Below are 26,196 nucleotides of genomic sequence, written 5' to 3' on the forward strand. Positions count from 1 at the left end.
AACAACAGACCGGAAGTCATTCATTTACAGTGGAAAGTAGTACAGGAGCGGAGTGGATTTACGATCATTTGCATATGTGTATTGTTGGATCTAATCTGAGCTTCAGTTACGTTAATATTTGAAGTTTTGCGGCTAGACCGTATGGGACCGACATACCGGATTTAATGTAATCTAATTAAAACCATGAGCGTGAGGTGAAAATTACCAATATTATTGCATTAAAATGATAACATTTCTGGAAAATGGGCAAATATGAATAATTATATTAATGGTTACATAATTGTTTTAACTGATTAGCCCAATAAATCCTACTGTTTTTATTTCAAAGGCTGCAATTTTTTTTGTGTGTGGATATATTCATACATTCATTATTCATTCATTTTACCATGGTGAATAGGCAGCAGGCAATGACTGCCACTAGGTGGTGAAATGCAAAAAAAAAAAATGTATGCCAATGATAGTGGAAGGCCTGTGAAAAATGGAAGACTTTCCATATTTTCAAAAACTTTCCAAAAATTTAATTTTTCTTGTATTATGTAATTTTGCATTAAAATGTACTTACTTTTACATTACAGAAGTAAAATGGATTTTGAAAACCATTTCATGTTGTCTTGACTGCTTTCATGCATTCAAGAGAGGGTGCTGCAGCAGCTAAAGCTCATTTCTGTTCTCTAGACTCTAGTGAGTGAATGTGCTTTTCATAAGCCTTGCTTATGCTGAACTGAATGTCATGTTTAATATATGATAGTACCAGTTCCTCTGGCTGCTCATGTGAAGTGTTGCTGCCTTGTACGACATAATGGAACAGGAACTTCCTGTCAGAAACACAATCACACCAAACGTTCAGTTTACCTCAAATCGTCCTCTGATATTTATTCTCCTCTCTCTGTGTGTAGTAGTGCAGGAAACTTCATCACTTTCAGCTGACTGGTGCTTGACACTAAGTAGTTGTAGATAATCCCAAAACAAAGATTATGTAACTCCTCATTTTTGCAAGTGATCGATTTGCCAGCTAATGGGCTCCTGTCCAAAGTTCATGCCCCCTGTGCTACATTCTGCCCCACTCTTGCATACCTCAATTGGTAGTTTTATAAAATAGTGGTGTCTTTCTCTCTCTATCATTGTCTTTCTCACCCTCTGTCTTCTTAGTAGGCAGTATTTATTCTGGTCCAGGCCATCTCTCTTGTGTTTTTCTCTTATCTTGTCACTCTAAAGGCTCTCCTGCTATTGACTCTCATTGTAAGGCAAGCCAAGGGCCCGACTGTAATCTTGACGTATTATAGCTTTATTGAGTGGGTTTGGGCTGAGGTGACACCCATCTGTGTTCAGCACGGCCAGTTCTGCCTCTTAATAAAGAAGGCAGCGGCATGTCCAGGCAGGATTAAGGACAAAAAGAACAGCACTGGTCAAATACATGGACCGAAATCAGATGCATAATACACACAGTGATAAAATATGCAACTTGTTAGCTACTATTGTGTTTCACTTCAGCTGTTAAAGAGATAGCTCATGTTGTACCAAACCTTTATGATTTTCATCTGTGAAGCACAAAATAATATATTGCCAAAAAAAAAAAAAAATTTTTGGACCCCATTGACTTTTTTATTTGCACTAAATCAGTTATTTTCCACAGAAAAAAAAAAGAAGAAAAAAAAAAAGAAGTTAAAGTGTCCCTTTTACTTCACATACGGATTGAGAAAGTGAAATGTCCACTGAGTGGCCCTAAAAGCACATTCAATTTTCTCAGAAACAGATCCAGCTCTGAAAACAGAAACCAGCTCTGTCGTGTTTGAAACTAATGTACCACCTACCTTAAACCTAAATGATAGCTTTAAGCAAAGCAAACGTAAGATACAAAGGCATTTTCTGAAGTAACCATGCCATTTTATCTTGCTTCTACAAGTATTTTGAGTTCTTTTATTGAAAGTCGTGACTCGTCGTGTTTCACAAGACCCGTACCCAAGTGGACTGCATTGCAAGCTATCGAGCAAGTTTACTATATCAGAAAAGCCATGCATTTGAAGCTGGTTATGTAACTTAGGACTTAGATGCAAGTGTCAAAATGTATTACTTTCCAAATAGGAATAAAATGAATAAAAGCTGTTGGTGTTTACTGCCACTATTGGTAATTTCAGCTGGAAGCTGCAGCAAATTGTATAGGTAGGTTTCTGGAGTGTTTGCAAAAAGTGTAGAGACGCGTTTTTTTCCAGTGAGTCAGTGTTGTCTATTCCATTGCACTCCGTCTGCATGTTCAACACTAACACTTCCTGTGTGACGGCTCCTAACCCTCTGTGTGCACTGGTGCGGAAGAAATCTTCTCAATACTGCCTAAAACACCGGAGGTCAGCTTTTTGTGTCTGTAAAACATACAGCTGTGTGGTTGTTTTCAATATGGTCTATGATTGCCAGTAAAGTCATCATACATAGGCACAGATGGAATAAAATGCACATTTATGAATGCTCAAACTATACATATGGTGTCGAATTTACATCACACTCGCATTTAAATCATTTAGCAGACGCTTTTACCCAGAGCGACTCAGAAAAGGTGGACCAGAGATCAACAGATGGCGAGCATGTAATCTGGAACGAAGTGCTTCCTGTATGAATACAAACAAGTGCTACTGGTACAATAAACCTAATACACATAACCTAGCACTATATAACCTAGTGCAAACAAGCCAGGCAAGCAGGAATGAATTGCAATTCAATACACTTTTGTTAACCAAATCTAGCCACAATGAAAATGTGCACACTGCATTTGAATGACTGAGTGCAGTAATATGTAATAATATGATTTAAGCACCGAATCCAGCACAAACCAATGTGCATTTTCAAATACTTGCTTTAGGAGCGACTGGCTGCTTCCTGGAATTATTATTATTATAATTTTCTTATTTTCAATGCTCTGACCACTTGCTTTGCTCCCAATATATAGTGTTAAATTGCAATTCATAAGCATGTAACAATGTTGCCTTTTGTTCTTTTATTGTCACATCTTTGTTAATCTTAGTTGGCATCTCATTTCTTCCTGTGTTATTCATGCTTGCTTTTTTGTTATAGGAATAATTTATTGATTTAGATGGTTTTATATGTGAAATAATTTACGGTTACACTTTATTTTAAGGTGTCATTGTTAAAGTGTAATTATACATTTAAGTACTGAGTAATATTAAGCAACTACATGTACTTACTATAGGGTTAGGTTAGGATTAGGTTGAGGTTTAGTTGCATAATTTACAGTTATTACTATGGTAAGTACATGTAACATAAGGACACTGTAAAATAAAGTGTTACCTAATTTACCTATTTTTGAGAATATAAAATAATGTAATAATTTAAAAGAATTTCAATTATGGTAATGTTTATGTAAATCAGATCAATGAAATAAATATATATATATAAAATAATATTGGAAAAAAAACTTTTTTAAGCTTTTTATTGGTCATTTTGAATAGTAATTCAATCTATTTTGGTTTATTTTGTCTAACTAGGCTGCTATTTTTTCTTGCAAGATCTGGTCACACTGGGATGTATGAATTAGCGTGTGAAATAAATGCTCATTTTCACGCCTCTTTCATTCGCTCCATCTCTCTTTCTCCCTTTTGCATGCAGAGAGGTGCCCACTTCACTTAGCTCTGGCTGAATATGATTCGGTCTGAGTTGTGTTTTTAATATTTAATAATCTGTGCAGCGTGTAATAAGTCCCTGCCTGTTGATAATGATATTTACACGGCATGGGCATCCCATATCAAAAGGCTTTATTTATTATCAGACAGACTGTGGGAAGCAGAAAGAGATCAGTCATCTCGTCGTGTACCGCAGGTGAAGGACTGGCTTTGTGCGACTTCAGTCACTCGACAAACCTCCACGACCCCCTCCCAGTTCCCAGCTGACTATTATTGCTGTGCACTGCGAGGGCAACACGAAGCTAATCTTTTTCCTCGCACCTACTACCGTGTGCAGTTTGTTTAGGGCAGGGTGTTATCTGGAGCCGTAATGAGGAACGAGGGTTGCCTTGCCAACCCCTGCGTCCACCCGCTTTGTTTAGTCTAAAATTACTGTTGCTTAGCACGCCGGTTCAGCTGGCTGAATAACAATCATTATTAGCTTGTACATCTGTATTTTTTTATCGTGGAATATACATAACGTACTGTTAGCGAAGGCTTCGACTACAGTCTGGGTGTAGTTGTTTCATTTTTTATGACTACTGGAATTGGGATGGTTTGTTCAAAAACATTGCTCTTGTGTTTTATTGCAGATATTCGGTTTGAGTTTCTGATATTGTGCAGCACGCTCCAGTCGGATCCTAACTGCCTCGTGTTGTTTTGTGCATCTGCAGTGAAACTAGGCTTTTTTCAGTTGGGCTGACTATGGTGATTTGTAATATAGCAGAACTAAGAGGATGAATGCTTGTTGAAACTGTAATAACAGTAGTTTAATTGCTACATTCTTCAGAATCACAGGGGTTCAAACTGCACAAATTATAGTTTAACATTTAAAAAAAAAAAAAAATGGAAATTGATTTCTGAGTCTTGATTCACTTTGGCTTGGTTTTCATATGCTCAGATTGTGTATTTGCGTCACACTTAGTTTTGTCTCTCCACCGACTCCTACTGATTAAACTGGCTCTGGTTTTGTGTGGCTGAATGTAGGACTGAAGATTGCTGTGTGACTTGCGACCTGGGCCGTGTTGTAATGCACTCCCGCTGTGGTAAATGTGTGGACTGCTCTTTGACCTGGCATGCATTTGTTTACCCCCTCAGTCCCTGTGGACACTGGCAACTTATGACCTCTGACCTCCTCATATTCTCTTGAGGTTTGAGTCAATGTAGTCTCAGGATGGCTATTCACTCTAACATAGATGGTGTTAAATAGACCAGTGATTCCCAGTAGCAAATGGATAGATTTAAGTTTTGCATTGTTAAAGGGACAGGTCACCCAAAAATGAATATTCTCTATTGCATGATGGTGTGTAACAATTTCTGATTGTGAATCTTTCATTTGAGTAAGATCTTTTGGTAACACTTTATTTTACTTGTTGCATACTGTATGTTACATGTACTGTACTAATAATAGTAAATTATGCAAATAACCTTAAACATAATCCTAATCCTAACCCAATAGTAAGTACATGTAGTTAATTATTATTACTCAGTACTTAAATGCATAATTACCTATGACACCTTAAAATAAAGTGACCGATCTTGGTTCATTTGGTCCAAAAACCAGCCTAAATGAATCAAAAATACAGTATATTGTCACAACTTGGCTGTATACAAATGCACGAAGATGAAATGCAAACGAAATACAACCATAACATATATGAGACCGGTCAACTAAGAATAGAAACACAGGAACTGCTGTTTACATGCGGTGGTTTCAACTAAAAACGTAAAACATTTTATGCGTTTGGCCGTTCGTTTACATGACAACGGTGTTTTGGGTGCATTAAAACGCAAACTTTTGAAAACGGGTTTCAAAGTGCAAGTTTTTGAAAATGGTCACCGTGTAAACAACAAAAATGCGAATGCACATGCGTATTACGTGTTCAGTCTATAGTGTTTCATCGCCATCTAATGGCCTGGCAGCAGAATACAACGTTTTCAGTAGTTTGCGCGGATCTGTGTGAATGGGGATCGTTTTGACAATGATGTCGTCTGTATGCTGAAAACTCAAAGGAAAACCGTCTCCGTTTTAAGCATATCGTTGTCATATAAACATACCTTGAAATACAAGAGTCAAACATGGTAATTAATCACCCACAGCTGAACAGAATGACAAATCAAATTAACATCCATGACAACAAACTAATGAAAGGAAGACGGTGCAAACTGAAAACAAAGTCCATGTGATGAGTGTGTGATATATATATATATAGTTAGATAGATAGATAGATAGATAGATAGATAGATAGATAGATAGATAGATAGATAGATAGATAGATAGATAGATAGATAGATAGATAGATAGATAGATAGATAGATAGATAGATAGATAGATAATTGTTATTTGACAACTCTTGTGGCTAGTTCTACCTCTGCTCTTGTCTGACCTTCGCTTTAACTGCTGGGGGATTTTTGACAGAGGACCTGCTGGTTGTCAGTGAAAGAGTGAGCAAGTGAGGTGGAGAGAGTTTAACACGAGGCTTGAGCCGTGTCTTCTGGTCAGGGCTTCAGAGGAAGAGGCAAATAAAACATCAAAGGCAAGGCACTGACAGCGCAATGGAGGCTTTTAAAAACCAATACTGAGACTGCAGAAAGGCCTTTCGTCAATTACAATGTTATTAGCCTACTCATAATGGAATAATGCAGTCCTCCAGGACAGCTTGGCTAATGCCCGAGAATGGAAAGTTAAACACACACTGTCAGATTAAAAGCCACAAGTGAAAAGAAAGAATGATTAGGGGGAGGTGAAAGAAAGAGCAAAAGAAGGAGTGACAGAAAAAGTCAAAGATTGATATATTTATATACTATTATAGTATGTATTATTAATTTGAATGAGCTCTATTTTTAGAATTTAATTTTTTATTTTAATAATTTTATGTGCTTTTGTCATTTTTAGTTAGGTCCTTTATTAATAAATATATAAATATAAATAAATTATATAATTATATATATATATATTAATTTTAATTTTAGTATTTTAGTAATTTCAGAATCAAATTTCAGTTTTTTTGTTTAACATCTAATATTTATTTTATTATTTTATTTCAGCTTTAATTCAATTAACGAAAACGAAATATTTGTAATAATTTTAGACACAAACTTGTAGCTTGAGTGCTGCTGTTGTAAAGTAAAAGAAAAACCAATTATTAAGACATTATGACATTAATATTTAATTGTCATGTAATTTAGATTAAATTATTAGAAAATAGAAGAGTCACAGTCTCCATTGTTGTGCGAAAAAAAAAAAAAAAGAAAAAAAAAATCTGTATGGAAAGTAAGGGCAAAGCCTGCTTATGTAAGATGGAAATGTTCCTCTCTCGAGCCTCCTCACATGGTGTGCCGTCCGATGCATCTGGTCATTTATCATGTGAGCAGAAGCAGTGTTAGATGTAGCGGGTTCAGGCAGGTCCCAGTGCAGGCAGCTGAGGGTTTAGGTAAGTAGGGCAGAGACGGTACAGGAGCCGGCTGATTCTCAGAGCTCCTCTGCCAACGCTCCCTCCGCTCTTCATACTAATGAGATCACGCCATCCTCTGTCTGCTGCAGCCTGGGAGCGAAAAAGTGACGAAGCCTGCATCAGAAACCGCCCTTGATTCCTTCTGCGCTCCTGCCCTGTTTTCCACATCACGTCTAGATTTAGAAGTGAGGTTTGCGCTTGCATTTTTAGTCGTGGTCCTGAACGAATCCTTCTCGCTCCCTTTAAAACACTGAATAATTGTTTCTGTAAAACTGCATTTGAGTGCAAGCTGTGAAGGAGCATATCATAGGTTGGACTTAGTGAATGAATACACCCATAGTGTTTTTAATCGACACCCCACTAGATTGTTAACAGTCTATATTATATCAACTATTATTCCAATATAATGATGCATACACTGCCATAACAACAAAAGGACTTTATCTTTATAGCTTGATAAATGCCAAACTTAGTAGTTGACAAAACTGAGTAAAAACCTAATAGAGTTGCTTTACTGTCATTAGAGGAGCAAATGTCTAAAAAGTGTTGCCTAAACACTTTCTTTCTCGAGTCTATTAGTATCTTAAAAAAGACGTATCTTTTTTTAGATTAGTATCTTAGGATCTTTGTCCTCAACAAAGATGTTGATCCAGGAACATGATGTACTTCACTTTCACAACTGTGTTCAATCAGTGGACAAATCTGAATATTTTCTCTCAAAAAATAATCAAAAGATTTCAATCACAGGGATGAATCAGAATCATCCACACTGATAGTGAGCATGTTCTGCACATGGGATTCAGAGGATCTAGCTCACATCGGCTCTAATCATCACACTGAAAGTAGCCCAACAAATGGGCTATATGGAGCTGAGGGATATGGTACAATATGTACACAGATGTTTTGGCTGCTGTACTAGATCATTTTATCAATATTAGGTGTCATTTAGGCTCAGGTGATTGTCTCAAAACAACCTGGCTGCAGAAGTGAGGGCCCATGAGTAAAGATGGCGTATTTCAAATGACCTACTTCTGGGTGGTTCTGTGACTTTGTGTCATTGAAATGAATGGTAATGCTAATAGATACTGTAGCTCTCTCCAGGTATTACATATCTCATAGTGAATGAGTTACTGCTGAGTGAGGGACTCAGCAATGGTTCACCTTAGCATGCTAGCTCCATCTGCTGGAAAGTCCCTGCAACATTGCAGTATAGGAATAAATGGATGAAAAAGACAAATAGATGGATAAACGGATGGGTTGACAGAGGACTGAAGAAAATTAGTACATATTATGCTGTCAAACAAATGAGTTCTGTGACATCAGATTAATTGACTGATTACATTTTTAAAATACAAAAAAAAAAATTTAATTAGCTATATTAGCAATTCAGGTAGCAGTAAATTGAGGCAAATATTCAAGTTCACAACTGCATGAGTTTATAGAAGCCGGCGGTGCAGATTTAACCAGCTATTAGAAATATAAATGGCCCTTTTAGTGCAACGTCCTTCAGCGGCATTCTGTGATGCAGCTCACCCCGTCGCTCAGGTTGTGTTTAGCAGCGATAATGCATTTATACTCATCTGAGAGGACTCACCCCTCATCACATCTCTAATGGAGTGCTGGACAGCAGAGATTCAGGGGGTCATGCTGAACTCACACTGCAATAAAACAAATATTCACCAGCCGTGAGAGGTTTAGGGAATGTTCTACAAAACAATGGTGAGGATGTGAAAGGTGTTGTCCCATACAATGTTACGTAGCAATACTGTTTGTTTGTTTTCTTTGTTTCTATGCTTTATTAGGTGTATTTGTTCTGTCTTCCCATGGAAAAGCAAATCACTAATAGCATCTATTAATTAGAAATAGAAATCAAATTGATAAAGCAACTTGTGCAACTTTACTTAAATGTAATCTTGTGTCCATCACAATTTTTACACATTTTGGCTGAAATACCAACAATCAAAGTCTGAACTTCAACAGTTCACATCAAAATTTAAAGACTCCATCCAAGATGGTGGACAAAACAAGAGAAAATATATGTATTATTAGCTTAGCAACATGCTAATATTAAGCTGGTTAAGCTAGTGTGCTCCAAAACAATGACAAAATGCGCATTTAGAAGATACAAGCGTTCAAAACTAGCAGTCTCTCACTTCCGCCAATTTAAGGATCAACGACATCACTCTGAACTTCAGCTTCTCGTCAGATTTTCTGTCCAATCAAATGCTCTCTAGAATCTAAAGTGTCCTGCCCCCAAATAGACGCTGAAGCTGCAGCTGAAATTGGTCACTTGTTAAAGCGGGGCTCAGTAGTTTCGGGATTTCTTCGCTGTATTCTCGCTTTTTGCTCGCAGGTTTCTCTCTAGAGCTCCCCCCACAGCTTCGGAATAGATATTTGACAACACTGTTGTAAAAACTCGTTGGCGATTCTCAGACACCAGATCTAGTAGATCAACGACATCAAAGCAGATGGGACATTCTTTAAAACGTCTTCTTCATTCGGGTTTGAACAGCGTGAGGGAGTGCAATAATGACAGCATTTTAGCAGATTTCTTTTGGCCGTAAAGCAATTGTTTACATCGCGAGACCTGATATCACGCGATACTTCCTGACGCGGCGGCCGGCGGCCCGCCGGCTCAAAGTTGCAAGTGCGAATTTTCGGCTTACGGGCACCAGGGGGGTGCGAAACGACCACCATTCAACCTGAAATAAGTAATATAACCATTCCAATGACTCCAAAGCTGTTCAGTTAAGGTAAAAAAGTTACTTACAATAGTTCACCTTTAATACAATTACTATTTTCTACATGGTGAATGGCACATAATGCACTATAGGGGATAGGAAACGATCCAGACTGTGTAAAAAATGCTTTCCATTAAGACGAATGAAGTCCGCCGCTGCTCGCACACGTTAGCACAGAGCTGATCATATGTGCCAGTCGGCGCAGACCACAAAACGTATCGGATCCATTTAAATTTTACACAGAATGCTATATTTTAAAGCGATACGAAGGAGATTAGGAGGAGAAACGGTTGGACAGACTCGGCAATAGAAACAGCACTGACGAGTAGAACAGAAAAAAACTGGTGCCATTCACCAACATAAATTACAGACTTCACAAACTACACATCCTCAGCATGATCACTGTTTTGCTTTAGTAACAGTTTCATATTAAATCTAAAAGGTAAAATATTAGACAGTGGCTGTCATAAGCTGTCAAATGCGGCTTTGCTGAGCTCAACAGCTCTGGCCCAAGCTGTGATATAAACGAAAGCTGCTTGATATGTCCCGCCTTGTCTTCCTGTTTCAGTGGAAATTACGTCAACACACTGAATAATGCTGCACATTTCAAGGCACTTCAGTGGGCTTTTAAGAGTCCAGATGAAGGATGTGACATTCACACATTAAAGGCTCTATGTGTGTAAAATGCCCAGTCTCTGCAGATCTGCAGGAATTAGCTTCTCTCTCTCTCTCTGTCAGTACGCGCAGGCCTACCACACTGTAGCACTGCAAATGAGCTCTGGATTAATGTCATCATGTGCCAGCTCCAAATGCCACCAGCATGTCGCCAGCGCCACGCTCACAGTCTCCAGGGCCCGGCTCATGTGTGCCCATCTTAAGTGAGCATGACTGTCTGAGGCCTACAGTATGTGTGAAACTATCATCTCTCTGCACTAATACACTTCGTTTTTTTTATCTTTCCGTCACTGTCACAACACTTCGCCCATCATTCATCACTAAGGGGTTGTTCACACAGAACGCATTTTCCCATTCCACTGTGGAACTTTTACACTGTTTTGCAATGTAAACAGGCTAGATGGATGTCTTTAACCATTGCACTCACGTCTCACATTTGTTGCAACTTTTAAAAAACGCATCTCTAGACCTTGCATTTATTTATTTTTTATAATTCTTTTGCGTTTTTAACAGCAAAAACACATTCTGTGTTATCTGGCCCTAAGGTTGTCACGATACTGAGAACATTTCCCATAAAATTTCAGGATAGTTGCCAAAACTGCTCCTTTATTAACAAAAATGAATTATAATATTAATATAAATATTAACAAATTAAATTGATACAATGGCATTTTGCATTTAAAGGGATAGTTCATACAAAAAATTAAATGATGTCATAATTTACTCACCCTCAAATTGTTCCAAACCTGTATGAATTTCTTTCTTCCGCTGAACACAAAAGAAGATATTTTGAAGAATGGGAAAAAAGTCAATGGGGGCCATCAACTGTTTAGTTACCAACATTCTTCAACATATCTTCTTTTTTGTTCAGCAGAGGAAAGAAATTCATACAGGTTTGGAACAACTTAAATGACAGATGACAGAATTTCCATTTTTAGGTGAACTATCCCTTTAAGTATTTCTCAAATAAGTAAACAGCTTTATTTTTTCCCAGTAATTATTCAGTATATTGTAATAAAAAAAATAAAAAAACAGTATAATACAGTAAATTAAGATTTTTGACTTGGATTTCTCTGTCACATTAATCACAGAGTATGCATGCTAATACAGATTGGAGCATTTTGCAGGTACTGTATGGCATTTGTCTGCAATAGGCTACTGTAGAAAGACTTGTATCATTGTGGCAAGCATTTGCATTTCCTCCAAGTTATCAAATAGTTTTTGCTAGAAACCATTCAGGTTAGGAGAAATGTTGATTATAAAAATAATTAATTAAATGAAGAAATCTATAAATTTACAATTACAATTTATGAAATATTTGTGTGTACAAAGCGCATACGCATGTAGGACCTGTACATGCATGACTGAAATAGCTGCTCGAGAGGTGTTTCAAAGATGGCTGCTGAGTGAAATGACTTGCCTTAAAGGGACTTTGGCCATGTCTCCAGTGTGCTTCATGTGTGTAGTACTATTTGTTTTCAAAAGCACTCCAAATCAATCACACGAGTTAGTTTGCTGCCTTAAAAGACACCTCCCTAAATAAGCGGTAACCAGCAAGGCAACTCCCTGGATTTTGAAATGACTTTTTTCCACAGTTTGTAACTGTTGTGATTTCAGGTTTCACCACACTTAAACGTCACATATTGACAGCGTTGAGATCTTTAATGTGTAATAAAGTTATCCAGTGTTTTGTTCCGTCTCTATTATTTGTCAAATATAATGCTGACTCAAGTGCATCACAATGTCCTTAGATAACTCCTACAGAAGCTTATTTCACCTCTGAAAAGCTGTTTGCCTTGCATGTCAATCAGACCTGCCTTAAATGGCCCGGGGAGGAGACAGGAGGCTGCGGTCTTACCCCTCTCTGTGATCTGTCATCCTTCACAAACGTCTGCTTTACCTCTGTCTCAGGGGGGATTCATTATATGAACAGGCATTAGCAAACGCCCGCTGAGAGGTTTGCTCTCTGCAAATCTAATAAGCACTTACAGGCGAACCAAAGCAGTAGAGAATCAAAGCTGAGGAAGGAAATGTGCTTTTTAAAGAGTTTACACGAGTGACGCCACATAAATATTTAATCGGGGATGGCGACATGACATGATGTACAGCTGTGTGCGGGCAAGGCGCTGTGCTTAAGGCAAAGACAGTGATTCATTGCACTTATAATTGCCTGGGCTGTTGTTGTAGATGCAGTAGAGGACCTGCCTGCGCTCTTTTGTCAGCTGACAGTAACCTTGCCTGTTCGCAGAAAGGGTTTGAAATGTGATGCGGGAAAGAAAGTGTTTTTGTTTGTTTGGAAATGTTTAACTATGTTTCTGTAAGATGAGCCATTTACAGAATCGTTCCATTAGGCTCCTGATGGGCAAGAGGATATGATGTAATGTGCTGGCTCAGCTATAACTAATGGCTCTCCTCAGTCTTCCATACAAGTACTGTTAATGCATTATGGTCCATTCATTCGGTCTTTTAACACTGGCTAGGATATTATAAACTGTCAAAGCAAATGGCTTTGGTTTGATATCTTTTTTTTGTCTTGTTTGATTGGGGGAAAACGGATATTTTGGTGTTAAACAAAACTTGTTTACATGGTTATTTATCCAATGTAATGCCTGCGGTGGTGTTACAAATGTATAATGGTCCACAAACGGAGCCCTGTTGCACCCCTACTACAAAAAGGGCTTTAATCTTAACATGATCTCAGATGAATATTGTATTGCTCATTTCTCAATCATGTTTAATGTAAAGCCTGACAATTATGTGCTACCTAAAAAATAAATAAATAACAGGTTTCCTGAACACTCCACGTCTTCCACGGGTAACTATGGTAGCTATAGCTAACTATGGTTGCAAATGTCGCCATTAGCAACCCAGTTCAATGACTCTGTGTTCCCTGAAAATATGGTTCCAACGAACATTCGCAAACAGCATCGCAAACTTGTGTGTTTTACAGTTAAATTTTTTTTTGTGTGTGTGGTTAGAAGCATAGTTTGTAATCAGTATGTGGACATGTGAAATAGATCATCCTCTTGAACAAATTAAGCAAATTAAAATGCAGTATAATCTATATCTGTCATTCCATATATAAACATATTTCATTCTACGGATTTGATTTTGTCAAGAGAAAAAAAAAAGCCATTTTGCAGAGTGTGGATGTGGGAATACCCGGTGAACCCCAGAGTTTGACATATTAGAGAACCCATGATTTAATCAAACATCTGGAAATGAAGCAAACCATAACTAAACCATAACAGCAATATTCTGACATTAATTTGATCTCAAATGATTCATTAACATAAGTTATTACTCCACCACATGTGTGATGATAGTTCTATTGTTGTACCATCATGGTTTGAACAAAGGATGTGCGACAAAGTTACTTTGGGTTCAGATTTTGACTAGCTAGTTAATGTCTCCACCGATGCATTGTTACTATGATAGTCAAGCAGCGAGTTATGTCATTTTACTTGAAATGCTCACCTGGTTGGGATGCTCAACAAACAACCACAAAAACAGCAATGTTTTGATTGCAACATAGGGACATAGATCTTACACAGTTGAATCATCTTATTTTTATTTGTATATTAAGCTGGGATAAATGCACTTCACACTTTAAGTACCACGATTGTCTTAAAATTTCTTTGATGAAAGAAAAGTAGAAACAAGTTAGGCAGTTATTAGCTATAAAATCAGTGTGGATAGCATGGTGTTTCTAAAGAAGGTTTTCAGTCACTGATATTGTACTGTATGTAATTTAGGGCTGTCAAATTGATAAATCGTGATTAATCACATCTTACATAAAAGTTTGTGTTTATATAATATATGTTTGTAAACATACATTATATAATATGTATATAACACGTATATAAACACAAAATTGTATGTTAGATGCAATTAGTCATGATTAATCGATTTGACAGCACTAATATATATATATATATATATATATATATATATATATATATATATATATATATATATGTGTGTGTGTGTGTGTGTGTGTGTGTGTGTGTGTACATAAGATAGACATAATGCAACATAAAACAAAACAATGTAGAGAGATGTTTCGACTCTGTAAGCGACACAAAGAAATAAGGCTGCAAGGTTGCCAAGATACATAGGTGGGAGAGCTAAAGCGATGACTGTTACCGCGGTACTGATGATGCAATCAATTGCAATGTACATCCGGACTCAAGCACTAACAGCTCTCCTTCTGTACTTTTCTCTCTGCACAGACTGTCTACAAACACTGGCTCTGTGCCCAGTTCTTCCACACCACACAGATGCACTGCAGCAACAGGATCCCCTGCAGGAAGTACTGCCTGGAGGTCCAGCAGAGGTGTCCCTTCATATTGCCTGACAATGATGAGCTCATCTACGGTGGAAGCCCCAGTTTTATATGCACAGGTGGGCAGTTTGACCTTTTCCCATTCAAACACATTATAGACAATAGACAGTGAAGGGTATATTTATGCTTCGAGGAACTACCAGTACCAGATGAAGGCATCACAGTAGACAGGATGTTACACAAACATTGGATTTGGACCTCCATCAACTGCCTGATTTGGCAGCATTTTTTCATTGGTGTTGCTGATTTTATTAAACACTTTGTCTCTGTTGCCACCTTGTGGCTAAAACAGGAACTTCAATTCTTCCTTCTTTCTGCTTTACACTTACATTGGATGAATGAGCACGATCATATCCTATTTGCACAAAATTTGAGTTGACTCAGTGGATTAATAAATACGTAACTTGTCTTTAAATTATCCTCCATTTGATTTGAATAATTATGCCGATCATGAGCAGGCTATGAACACAGGGGGCATGAAATGGGCTTCATCTGCTGTGAATGTTGAGAACTATAGGGCTTGTATACACAAACTCTGTTTGCCAGGATATGCTCCTCTCCTAATCCCAGTGGGTGCGTGCTGAGTGGCGCATGTGAATGAGTGCTTTGGCCTCCCAATGGCCTGCAGGCTTGTGCTATTAATGAGACAGACTGATGATAAATAGGGGACTGAGAGCAGAACCACACAGACTGGCTGAGTGGTCAGACTGTAATTACCTGCCCTTTAATTGCTTTAAGTATCCCCACTTAACACTGACTCGTCTCACGGTGCTAAACTTCATCATCATCACAACATGACCATAAACACCTGTCATCAATGATGTGTTTTAAAAAAGAGATAATAGGAGATATTTAAGAAGAATGTGAACTTATTTAAAGAAGGAATTTGTTTAAATTGACATACAGTAAATGCTATTCATGCATACAATGACCTGACTACGCTTCTTCTATTATTAGCATGTTTTTAATCTTAATGTCATGGTGACTCAAGTGTTCTGATGTCTGATGTGAAGCAAAAAGCCTTATTAAAATTGTTTTCCATAATCCTCTTAGAAAAATAAAATAATATTTTAACAATAATACTTCACTGCTTATTAATTATACCTACAAACTCTAATGTCAGAATTGTCTGAAATGTTCGACTGATCGGGCATTTTAAGAAGAACATTATATATATAAAAAACAAACAAAAAAAATGCTGTTGAAAGTGGATCAGGGCTGCGTTCAGCCCCGACAAAACGTTGCACAACGGTTTTTAAACAGAAACGTGATGCGTTGAACACACTGTTCTGATGACGCAAGAGTTGCAACTATGGCAGCTGAGAAGGCCATTCTTTGTGTTCTTTGTGAAGAATTTTCTGAGCCTGATGAAGTCAGTATAAATATGTGTTTAATACTACAAAATATGCCAGATGTTTCAGTTACTGCACTTGCCGCCCAGAACAAAAGAGAACATCCCAATCGAGTGAAGGGATTTGTGGAAACTGAAATGGAAGCACACATCTTACTTAATTCAGACTAAAACACATCTATTTAGCCTCACATACTGACTTTATTTGTAGTTCATACTGTTTTAATACCCTGTATTTTCTTTCTCATTTTTAGGAAAAGCACTTAATTACCATTGTTTATTTCTATACCAAATGCCATACACTTGCAATAAAGCTAAAAATATAAACAACTACATCATTATGTTGATATCCTATATTTTTACAATAAAACTTACGACAAACATGTCTTCTAATATCCTCAGTTGTTGCGTATACCGAGCTGCATCGAACACATTTGTAAATTACTTTCCTTGAACCCATTGTGCGAGTTCACTTTAATACCGCGTGCTTTATATACATGTTGCTGCTGATTGGACTGCAGTTCTGACACACCCACCAAACAAGAGAAAACATATCTCAAACCCCGTTGCACACCGGTGCACGCCGTTTCCAGGAAACATGACGTTCAACCCGGACACCGTAGCAAAACGTTGCGCACCGTTTTGAACTTGAACGTGCCCCAGGAACGAGCACCACAACAAATTTGTAGCCAATCAGCAGTAGGGGACATGTCCATTCGTGATGGGAGAGGAGAGAGAGTAAGCCAATCAGCGGTGGGGGGGGTGTCCACTCATGATGGGAGAGGAGAGAGAGTAAGCCAATCAGCGGTGGGGGGGTGTCCGTTCATGATGGGAGAGGAGAGAGTGAGCCAATCAGCAGAAGGGGGTGTGTCCACTCATGACGGGAGAGGGGAGAGAGTGAGCCAATCAGCAGTAGGGGGTGTGTCCACTCATGATGGGAGAGGGCAGAGAGTGAGCCAATCAGCAGTAGGGGGTGTGTCCACTCATGATGGGAGAGGGGAGAGAGTGAGCCAATCAGCAGTAGGGGGTGTGTCCACTCATAATGGGAGAGGAGAGAGAGCCAATCAGCAGTAGGGGGTGTGTCCACTCATAATGGGAGAGGAGAGAGAGCCAATCAGCAGTAGGGGGTGTGTCCACTCATGATGGGAGAGGAGAGAGAGAGTTTAGAGGAGAGCTGAGCAAGAGATTTGAAGAAAGACTTTAGAAGAGAGATGGCTGAGAGAAACATTACAAAGAGGAAAGCTCAGAGGAATATAACTGGAAAAAGAAGGGTTATGATCTGCCCAGAGCTTTTGCTCTCTTGTGTACTGTATGCAAATTTTTTTGTTCTTCCTTGTCATTCGTTCATCATCTTCACTATTTTTCGCGAAGTATTATTTTACGTTGCTTCTGCCATGATAAAAGATATACTTTTGTATTTTATTTTGATATATATTTTGAGAAATCGCATACTGCACCTATAACAATGTATTATTTGCAAAGAAAAAATTGTACCTTGAAAAAAGTAATTATTAAGAAATGTACACTTGATACTTTTTACTCGATGGTCACACCACATGACAGTCATTAAATGAAAACTTTTCTTGAAAGTTTTTCCAACCCTTATGAAAGCAACATGAATACAAGAAGTACATTTCTAAGAGCTAGATTTTGAAAAGATGTCTTCCTTTATTGTGAACACTTATTTTTCATCAACCCTAATGTGTGTCTTTTGCTGGCCTAGGGCTCCAAGAGGACAACCCCTCAGACGCAGAGACAGAGTGCTGCGATGTCCGATGGGACATCAGGGCGGACAACAGCTCCAAAGGCACTCTCAAAAGAACTCACCCGTCGTGTCAGCACGGGACATCCCTGACCTCGTCAGCGGCCTCTAGACTGTGCAACAGCAGACTCAAACTCTGCCTGCTGGTCCTCGTCCTCCTTCATACTGTTGCCACTCTCACAGCATCCCACAATCCCACTGGGTTCAACCTCACCTCCAGCTCCTCCAACGAGGAATGACGGAATAACCACTCGGTAACGCAGTTACAGTGACGATTCCAGTGACGTGACGGACCGTGGGTGACGGACCGTGGGTGACTTGCTGGTTCAGAAACTGTGGACGTGCAATCAAAGCAAACTGACCAAGCTAAACAAACACTGGACAAATCCAATCAAGCAACAAGAACAAGGGACAACACCGTAGCCTTTGTTGAAAGAGGCTTCTAGGGGGCGGAGTTCTCTCGCACCACTTTTTTTACACTGTGTCTATGGTTTGGATTTCTGTTGCACTAGATGACTACAGGATCTAATTCATGTTTCTTTTCTTTTCATTTGGGTCTTTGTGCAGAAAGGATTGGCAGAGACGGATGAGTTAAATGTACAGCATCCAAGTGAATATTCCAAGACTGAGTGCGTGTCCATGTGAGCGAATGGATGAGTACGTGTGCATGTGTGCCTGTGCTTGCATCCGTGTGTCCACTAAGATGTTCTTCTCATTTTATATTCATAATCACAAACTCTCTGAATGCTGCTCTATTCATTACGAGGGTTTTCTATTGCAGTGTATTCGTTGACAAATCTGCCTAGACAAATACCAAGACACCCAACAAAAAAAGCCCAGGTTCAAACTCAGATTCTCCCATTAAGATCCTGTAACCTTATTAAGGTAGTCTGATGTTTTTGTTGCTTGTATGATGTCATTTCCTGCAAGGTCAGGTCAGTAGCTTTGGGGGTCTGGGAACGTTAATGTCGCTCAATTATTTGTTTAAGTGCTTGACTGAAAAGGTCTTTCTTGGGATGTTATATGGTATCCAGACTTCTGCCCCCCCCACCCCAATCTGCCAAAAGATATCTGCCAATTTTAATGTTATATATTATATTAAGATATTATATTCTCTACCCTATATTCTCTAATTGCATGTTAGAACCAGAGTTTAGACTACGCTGCTAAAGTTTTAAAGAAATACATCCAAACAATCTGAAAAAGAGTAGCTCTCACTCCAAGTACCGTCCAAATTATTTGGCAGCATGAACCCAGCCAATCAGAGCTTACGAGACAAATTACCCCAATCACACAGAGAGGATCCATCATTCCTTATACAGTAAAGGGCTTACCCATCATCTACACACATTCAAACACTCCTGCATGTAGAGACTCACGTGGCATGAATAACTCAGTGAAAACAAAGTTAATTTTTTACAAAGATAGTCACGTCAGCAGGAAGTTGGGGAGCTCAATCCTGTGGCTCCAGATAGAAGAATGAAGGCCCGTCTCAGGTGGCAGGGCTTAAGGTATCTGCTTCTTTGTGAGAAAGAGAGGCAAAGTTAAGGGCTGATATATTATTTTATGTTTTTTTTTTTTTCTACAGGTATGCTCTAATGAGGATGTGTCACTGTGACACACAAAACGAAGCCTTGAGTTAAACTAAGTTCTTGAAAGCCTCAGTGTGAACCTGTTAAAATGACAGGCGTCACACCTGTGTTTCCATCCTCATAAATGTTAGATACATATACATATACATATACATACACATTTCATAGATCAGTCACAGCTAGCTTTAAGGCTAACTATGCTAACTAAAAAAGAAAAACAAAGTGTTTTGTAGCCATATTTGTGTAAAGCAGGCCAACATAATGCATGCCATAGGAATAAAATGGAGCACATACATTCCATGTCTAATTTTATTCCCTGCATTTAGCTTAAAAATAAGACAATATCTGTAGATTGTCTGCATTAGGGATGCGGTCGCATTTTTCCTTCATATTCCGAAATTCCGTTTTCCACACGTGAATTTCGCAACGGATTCAGATTTGTTAACCTTTGAACAATCAAATGTGTCGTATTAACCACTATTAAGCAGCTTAGCTTGGAAGTGACCTCTGAGTAAGTGGTGCTTCATGCATCACTACACTATTAGTCCTTTTTGTCTGCAAAGTTTCGCTAATATGACGGCATCTTTCGGCTACTTTTGGAATCCAGTGTTAATGGTAATATCTACCATCAAATGCTATACTATTAAACTTCAAATATCAACTCTGGGGCAAATTTAACAACCTTAATTTTAAGAGAAAAAAATCAATCCATTTGCCCTTTTGTGGTTTAAGCTACCATTAGCGGTGACCTTTTAAGGTGTCAGAAGCACAAAGTGATTTTTGTTGTTGTCTGAAACAGACTGCTAATGCAGCTCAGTTTAGCTGATAAAAAGGCATTTGACTTGAACGGTCAAAAACAGAGAGAGAGGCTCATTTCTTTCCATTGGTTTTAAATTTCATATTTTTCAACAATGTACTCAGAGCGCTAATTGTTGGCTGTTCAGGGTTTTTGAATTTGGGCTTGTGGAATTTTATCAAAACATATTTGATATTAATAATGACTTTTAATATCCTCACCATTTACAGCTTTGATTCATTGCTTTTAGGTCCATCTCTCCTATCTAATGTTCTAATGTTCTCATTAATACATAAGTATATTTCAAATTAAACCAATATGTTACCAGAAACGCCATAGCCAGTGCTATGTGTACAATGCTATGCCTGTGCTTTAGTTAAAATAGCATGACCAGGAAAGTTTGACCATATGATAAGGCACAACGGTCCTGTTTGAGATGTGTAAGGGCAGTCTGGCAAGCTGTGCTGAGGACTTCGCTGATGAATAATTAGAGAGATACAGTATACCCTCCTGAGAGCTTATTAGTTGGTTTATAACCCTCTATATTCAGCTCAGACCACCTGCTCCGGAACAGCGACTAAATCAACTTCTCCAAATGGGCCTGACGGTGTAAGAAAGACGGATAGGAGATGGGATAGAGAGAGATGGGCTAATGACAATGGCTTAGCACTATTATTATTTTGCTAAGAATTTCTGGATGTTTGTTATAGCAAGAAGACAAGCGGACACACACACACACACACACACACATTAACACGATTATACATGCTTTTTCACTCAGAAATCCTGTGTATATATATATACTTGGTGATGCTCTATAATTCGAGCTGTCAATTTCAACATATAATTGGACTAATGCAACAAGTGTTGCTGAATCAGGCACCTTGTTAGACAAAAACGCCTTTCGAACGACACCATTCGCAACAAAGCATGTACTAAAACATCTTCCTAAAAGGAGAGCGGTGTTGTGGCTGCTCAGATTTGTCATGTTTGTAACATGTTTCTCTGTGTTTGTTGGGATTCAATCACCATTCAGTATGTCTCAGCGACTAACGAGATTGAATGTAACAGATGCCTGCTAATATCGCTAAACACCACCAAACCTACTATAAGATGTATTTTATGCTTGCACATGTTTTATGGTCATTTCCAAGTACTGATCCAGCTGTGTAAGTAGTATTCCACATTGCGTAATCACTTAGCAAGCAGAAATACTTTCTTTTCTCTTTCTGAATCCTGTGGACCTATGCAGCCCTCAACCTCAGTTGTTTTTTTCTGTTGTAAATACGTTTTGAGAATGCTAAACAATGTGTGTCTCCGTTTGATTGGAGGTTTCCTTGTGTTCTGAGTTGGTGTCCTTTTTTAACTCCTCTTTTGTAAGTGTCAGAGATCATTGGTTGGTTTATGCTGAGATCGATACTGAGAGCGGAGTGGTTTCATCACAAGAACTGTTCTCTTGGTCACAACATCGGCACCTGCAGGCTGTGATGCTGTGTGATGGTATGTGCAAAGCAATGACTTTATGAAAAAAAGACAAAGGTTTAAAGGCATATAGAGATAACATTATGACTATGACTACTGGAAAAAAAATAATATTATATACTACCAGTATATTGTAATATTATAGATGATTTAGTTCAGTAACCTATTTAATTTTTTTACAAGCAACTTTGATGAAATAATTTATAAAACAATCTCACATGTTATGATCTTTTCGAAGGTATGATTATACTGCTAAAATGATTAAAGTTGTGTTCTGATGAAATAACAAATATCGTCTGGTCACTTGTGTCTGGGTGCTCTTTTGTTTTGAGCGTTACTTTTAAGTCAAAAGAGGTTATTACATGGGGGATTCAGGTTATACCCAGCTAGGAGTTTTCTCTTAAAAGTTATTCACAACGCCTTTCAGACCTACTCTTAGTAAAGAAAAATGACAACTCCTAAACTAAGAGTGAGTCATCGTTGCTATGGATGACGTCATTACTCATGCACGAGCTTGACTGAAGTGACCACCTTGATTGGCTGATGATTCCAAACACCTCCCCTACGATGATGAGTGACAGGTGACAGGTCTGAGAATGCGTGCGGTACACAAGTAGTGCGAAGGATGGAAGATGATGAATATCTGAATAAATAGCCTAAATGAATAAAGAGTAAGGCAAAACAAATAGCCTAGTAGCCTAATGAAACATATGGATTGATGCAATATCTTTGCAACATTATTGAATTAATCTGTCACTATATGCCTCTGCCTACGTTTGCAAAGAGAAGAACATTTTAATTTGATTCACAATGAAACGTTACAATTAGTTTACATGCAATGAGTAGCCTAGTTTTGGTTGTTGTTGGTGGCGTTATTGCATCCCTAGTTATGCCTACAATGTAAGATTGTTCCCTCGCGATTGGAAGCTCCTGTAGCCGCCGCATACGCATTTCAAAACATCGCAACGTGAAATGCAACAAAAAGCGGTTTGTGAATAGGTCTTAGTGAGTTAGGAGTCCTCTCGACTTCTTTTAAGCTGTCCCAGGCTTAGGTGCTACTTTTAGGGCTAAAATGCTTCGTGAATTACTCTTAGTCAAAAAAATTAGGAGTCCTAAAGTTACGAGTGACACGCCCATTATTTTTAGGAGTTGCTCCTAAATTCGCCAGTTAGGAGCTACTTTTAGCCTTAAAATTCTTTGTGAATACGGCCCCAGATAACTTAGAACAAACGTTCTATTAAAGGAGAACTCCGGTCAATTTTAACATTGAGCTCATTTTTTTGTACATTTGGAGTGCTGTCAATACAGAGAACAACGACAAAAATCGGTGTTGCCTACACCGAGTTATTCTATTTTTTAAATTTGCGCCCTGTTGACTTCAATGGGGCAATGTTTAAACCTGCTTTTAGCCTCTTAACATCCTTGATGTGTCATTACAAGTGCACAGACAATGTGAGTGATTCCTTCAGAGTGAACATGGTGAATCTGACTGCAGTAGATGTGAAAGATATTAATAAAAATTAAGTTAATTCAGCCAGCGCTCATACCTGTATTTACTTCCTGTTTTCGGTCGAAGCCCACAGTAGTCGATTGTCGAGTTCTCCACTGTTGCTTAGTTACCTATGATCACGCGCGTGAACTCGACAATCGACTACTATGGACTTTGACCGAAAACAGGAAGTAAATACAGGTATGAGCGCTGGCTGAATTAACTTAATTTTTATTAATATCTTTCACATCTACTGCAGTCAGATTCACCGTGTTCACTCGGAAGGAATCACTCACATTGTCTGTGCACTTGTAATGACACATCAAGGATGTTAAGAGGCTAAAAGCAGGTTTAAACATTGCCCCATTGAAGTCAACAGGGTGCAAATTTAAAAAATAGAAAAACTCGGTGTAGGCAACACCGATTTTTGTCGTTGTTCTCTGTATTGACAGCACTCCAAATGTACAAAAAAATTAGCTCAATGTTAAAATTGACCGGAGTTCTCCTTTAACATTACTGGAAGAAAATTTGTTCTTAACTTTAAGAGAATCTTGCCACATTATGAGAATGTTCCTGCAGGGTAATTGGTTGTATAATAACTATATATTATATTTTGACATAATACGATGGTAGATATTTCAAAAATAAGTAAGGCATGCATGTTCATGTTTATCTGACTCTTAAGTGAACCCTCTAGGTTTACAAGTCAGACCTGATCGACCGGACTAAAGGGTTAACAAAAGCTAACAGTCAGGATGAAAGGACAAAAGTAAAGTCAACACTCCTACAGTATAAGCTGACACAGAACCTGACAGGTTATGCCTGTTTGAGTATGGATTTGCGCAGATAGTTCACAAAAATTGTTAACGCAAATATCCAAAGCTGAGCAGTGGACTCGCTCAGTAATCAGTGTAATATATGCATATCATTATTTTAAAGGCAAGTCTAAGTGTGAGGAGTGTGAGTAAGATAGATTTATAGTTAAGTGTTTTACCATTTAACCTTTTTTTATTATATATATATATATATATTTTTTTTTTAAAAGGACTTATCTTTCAAATTTTAAAAAAAGGTAAACAGATAAATATAAATATACTCATAAAACAAAATGGTACAAATAAAGTGAAGCACATGGAAAATATGTAATGACTGTGGAAACTTTAAGGATACAAAAGGATACTATCCTTCCAAAAGATAACGCTTTCCTTATTCAACCATATTTTTTTTTTTTTTCCAGTGAATATATGATGAACATGAAGAATGAAAGCTGTATCATATACTTGGATATTTATATGAGCAATATCACTTTCATTGTCATGCGAAATGTCTTTATTTCTATACCAGACAGGCTGCATCGTTAATTTTGCATGAAAACATTGTTTCATCGAAAAAATTAAACACTACTTTCATATAAATTGTCTTTCAATAAGTCAAGCACTTTTCAAGTACCTCCATAAATATGGCTGTTTTCCAGGACTTCAATTTCGAAAAGTCAAATTCAAGTACTTCAAGCACTTTAACCTTGTACAAACTGTTGTTCTGTTAGCACTGCTGTTCTCTGTGTAAATTAAGATACCACAATGTTATACACGGCACTGCTTTCTTTTGATGGATCAGCCTGATCTGTTTTATGTCAATTACATTTACAAATGAGCTTTAGAGAGCGGCCTACACAATTAATTTACTTACCTGTTCAACAAAAAAGAAGAAACTTGGGTGTCACAACGTCATCAGATCTTTCCACCTTTTAGGTTACCGATGTTTATGCTAGTTTGTACCTTTGTCTTTCTGTCTTCTGCTTCCTCGACAAGTGATTCTCCCATTGCCTTAGCTGGTAAAGCACGAAAATAAGTGTCTCATTGTCTAAATTTAGCTTGCGTCATAAAACAGCACCACGCTACTAATGTATCTACAGAGATGGCAGCCAATGAGCATCAGGATTCTCTATGACTTTAAGTGAAACTGTCAACATGGCAAAATACCTTGAGGGGGCGACCCATTATATACACATATATACATATATATATATATATATATATATATATATATATATATATATATATATATATATATATATATATATATATATATATATACAGTGAGGAAAATAAGTATTTGAACACCCTGCTATTTTGCAAGTTCTCCCACTTAGAAATCATGGAGGGGTCTGAAATTGTCATCGTAGGTGCATGTCCACTGTGAGAGACATAATCTAAAAAAAAAAAAATCCAGAAATCACAATGTATGATTTTTTAACTATTTATTTGTATGATACAGCTGCAAATAAGTATTTGAACACCTGAGAAAATCAATGTTAATATTTGGTACAGTAGCCTTTGTTTGCAATTACAGAGGTCAAACGTTTCCTGTAGTTTTTCACCAGGTTTGCACACACTGCAGGAGGGATTTTGGCCCACTCCTCCACACAGATCTTCTCTAGATCAGTCAGGTTTCTGGGCTGTCGCTGAGAAACACGGAGTTTGAGCTCCCTCCAAAGATTCTCTATTGGGTTTAGGTCTGGAGACTGGCTAGGCCACGCCAGAACCTTGATATGCTTCTTACAGAGCCACTCCTTGGTTATCCTGGCTGTGTGCTTCGGGTCATTGTCATGTTGGAAGACCCAGCCTCGACCCATCTTCAATGCTCTAACTGAGGGAAGGAGGTTGTTCCCCAAAATCTTGCAATACATGGCCCTGGTCATCCTCTCCTTAATACAGTGCAGTCGCCCTGTCCCATGTGCAGAAAAACACCCCCAAAACATGATGCTACCACCCCCATGCTTCACAGTAGGGATGGTGTTCTTGGGATGGTACTCATCATTCTTCTTCCTCCAAACACGT

The 26,196-nt window shown here is 38.1% G+C and overlaps 1 protein-coding gene across 1 annotated transcript in view; it reads left to right on the forward strand.

The window, feature by feature from the left end:
* The window catches only part of nalf1b (NALCN channel auxiliary factor 1b), a 140,367-nt gene extending 122,002 nt beyond the window's left edge, over positions 1-18,365 (forward strand). The window contains exons 2-3 of the mRNA XM_084421079.1: positions 14,772-14,943; positions 17,959-18,365. Of these exons, the coding sequence (XP_084277205.1) occupies positions 14,772-14,943; positions 17,959-18,236 (450 nt within the window). The 3' untranslated portion in view covers positions 18,237-18,365. The remainder of the gene's footprint in view (positions 1-14,771; positions 14,944-17,958) is intronic.
* The last annotated feature ends 7,831 nt before the right edge of the window (positions 18,366-26,196 follow it).

This window comes from Rutilus rutilus (genome assembly GCF_951802725.1).
Source record: "Rutilus rutilus genome assembly, chromosome: 10".
NCBI lineage: Eukaryota > Metazoa > Chordata > Actinopteri > Cypriniformes > Leuciscidae > Rutilus > Rutilus rutilus.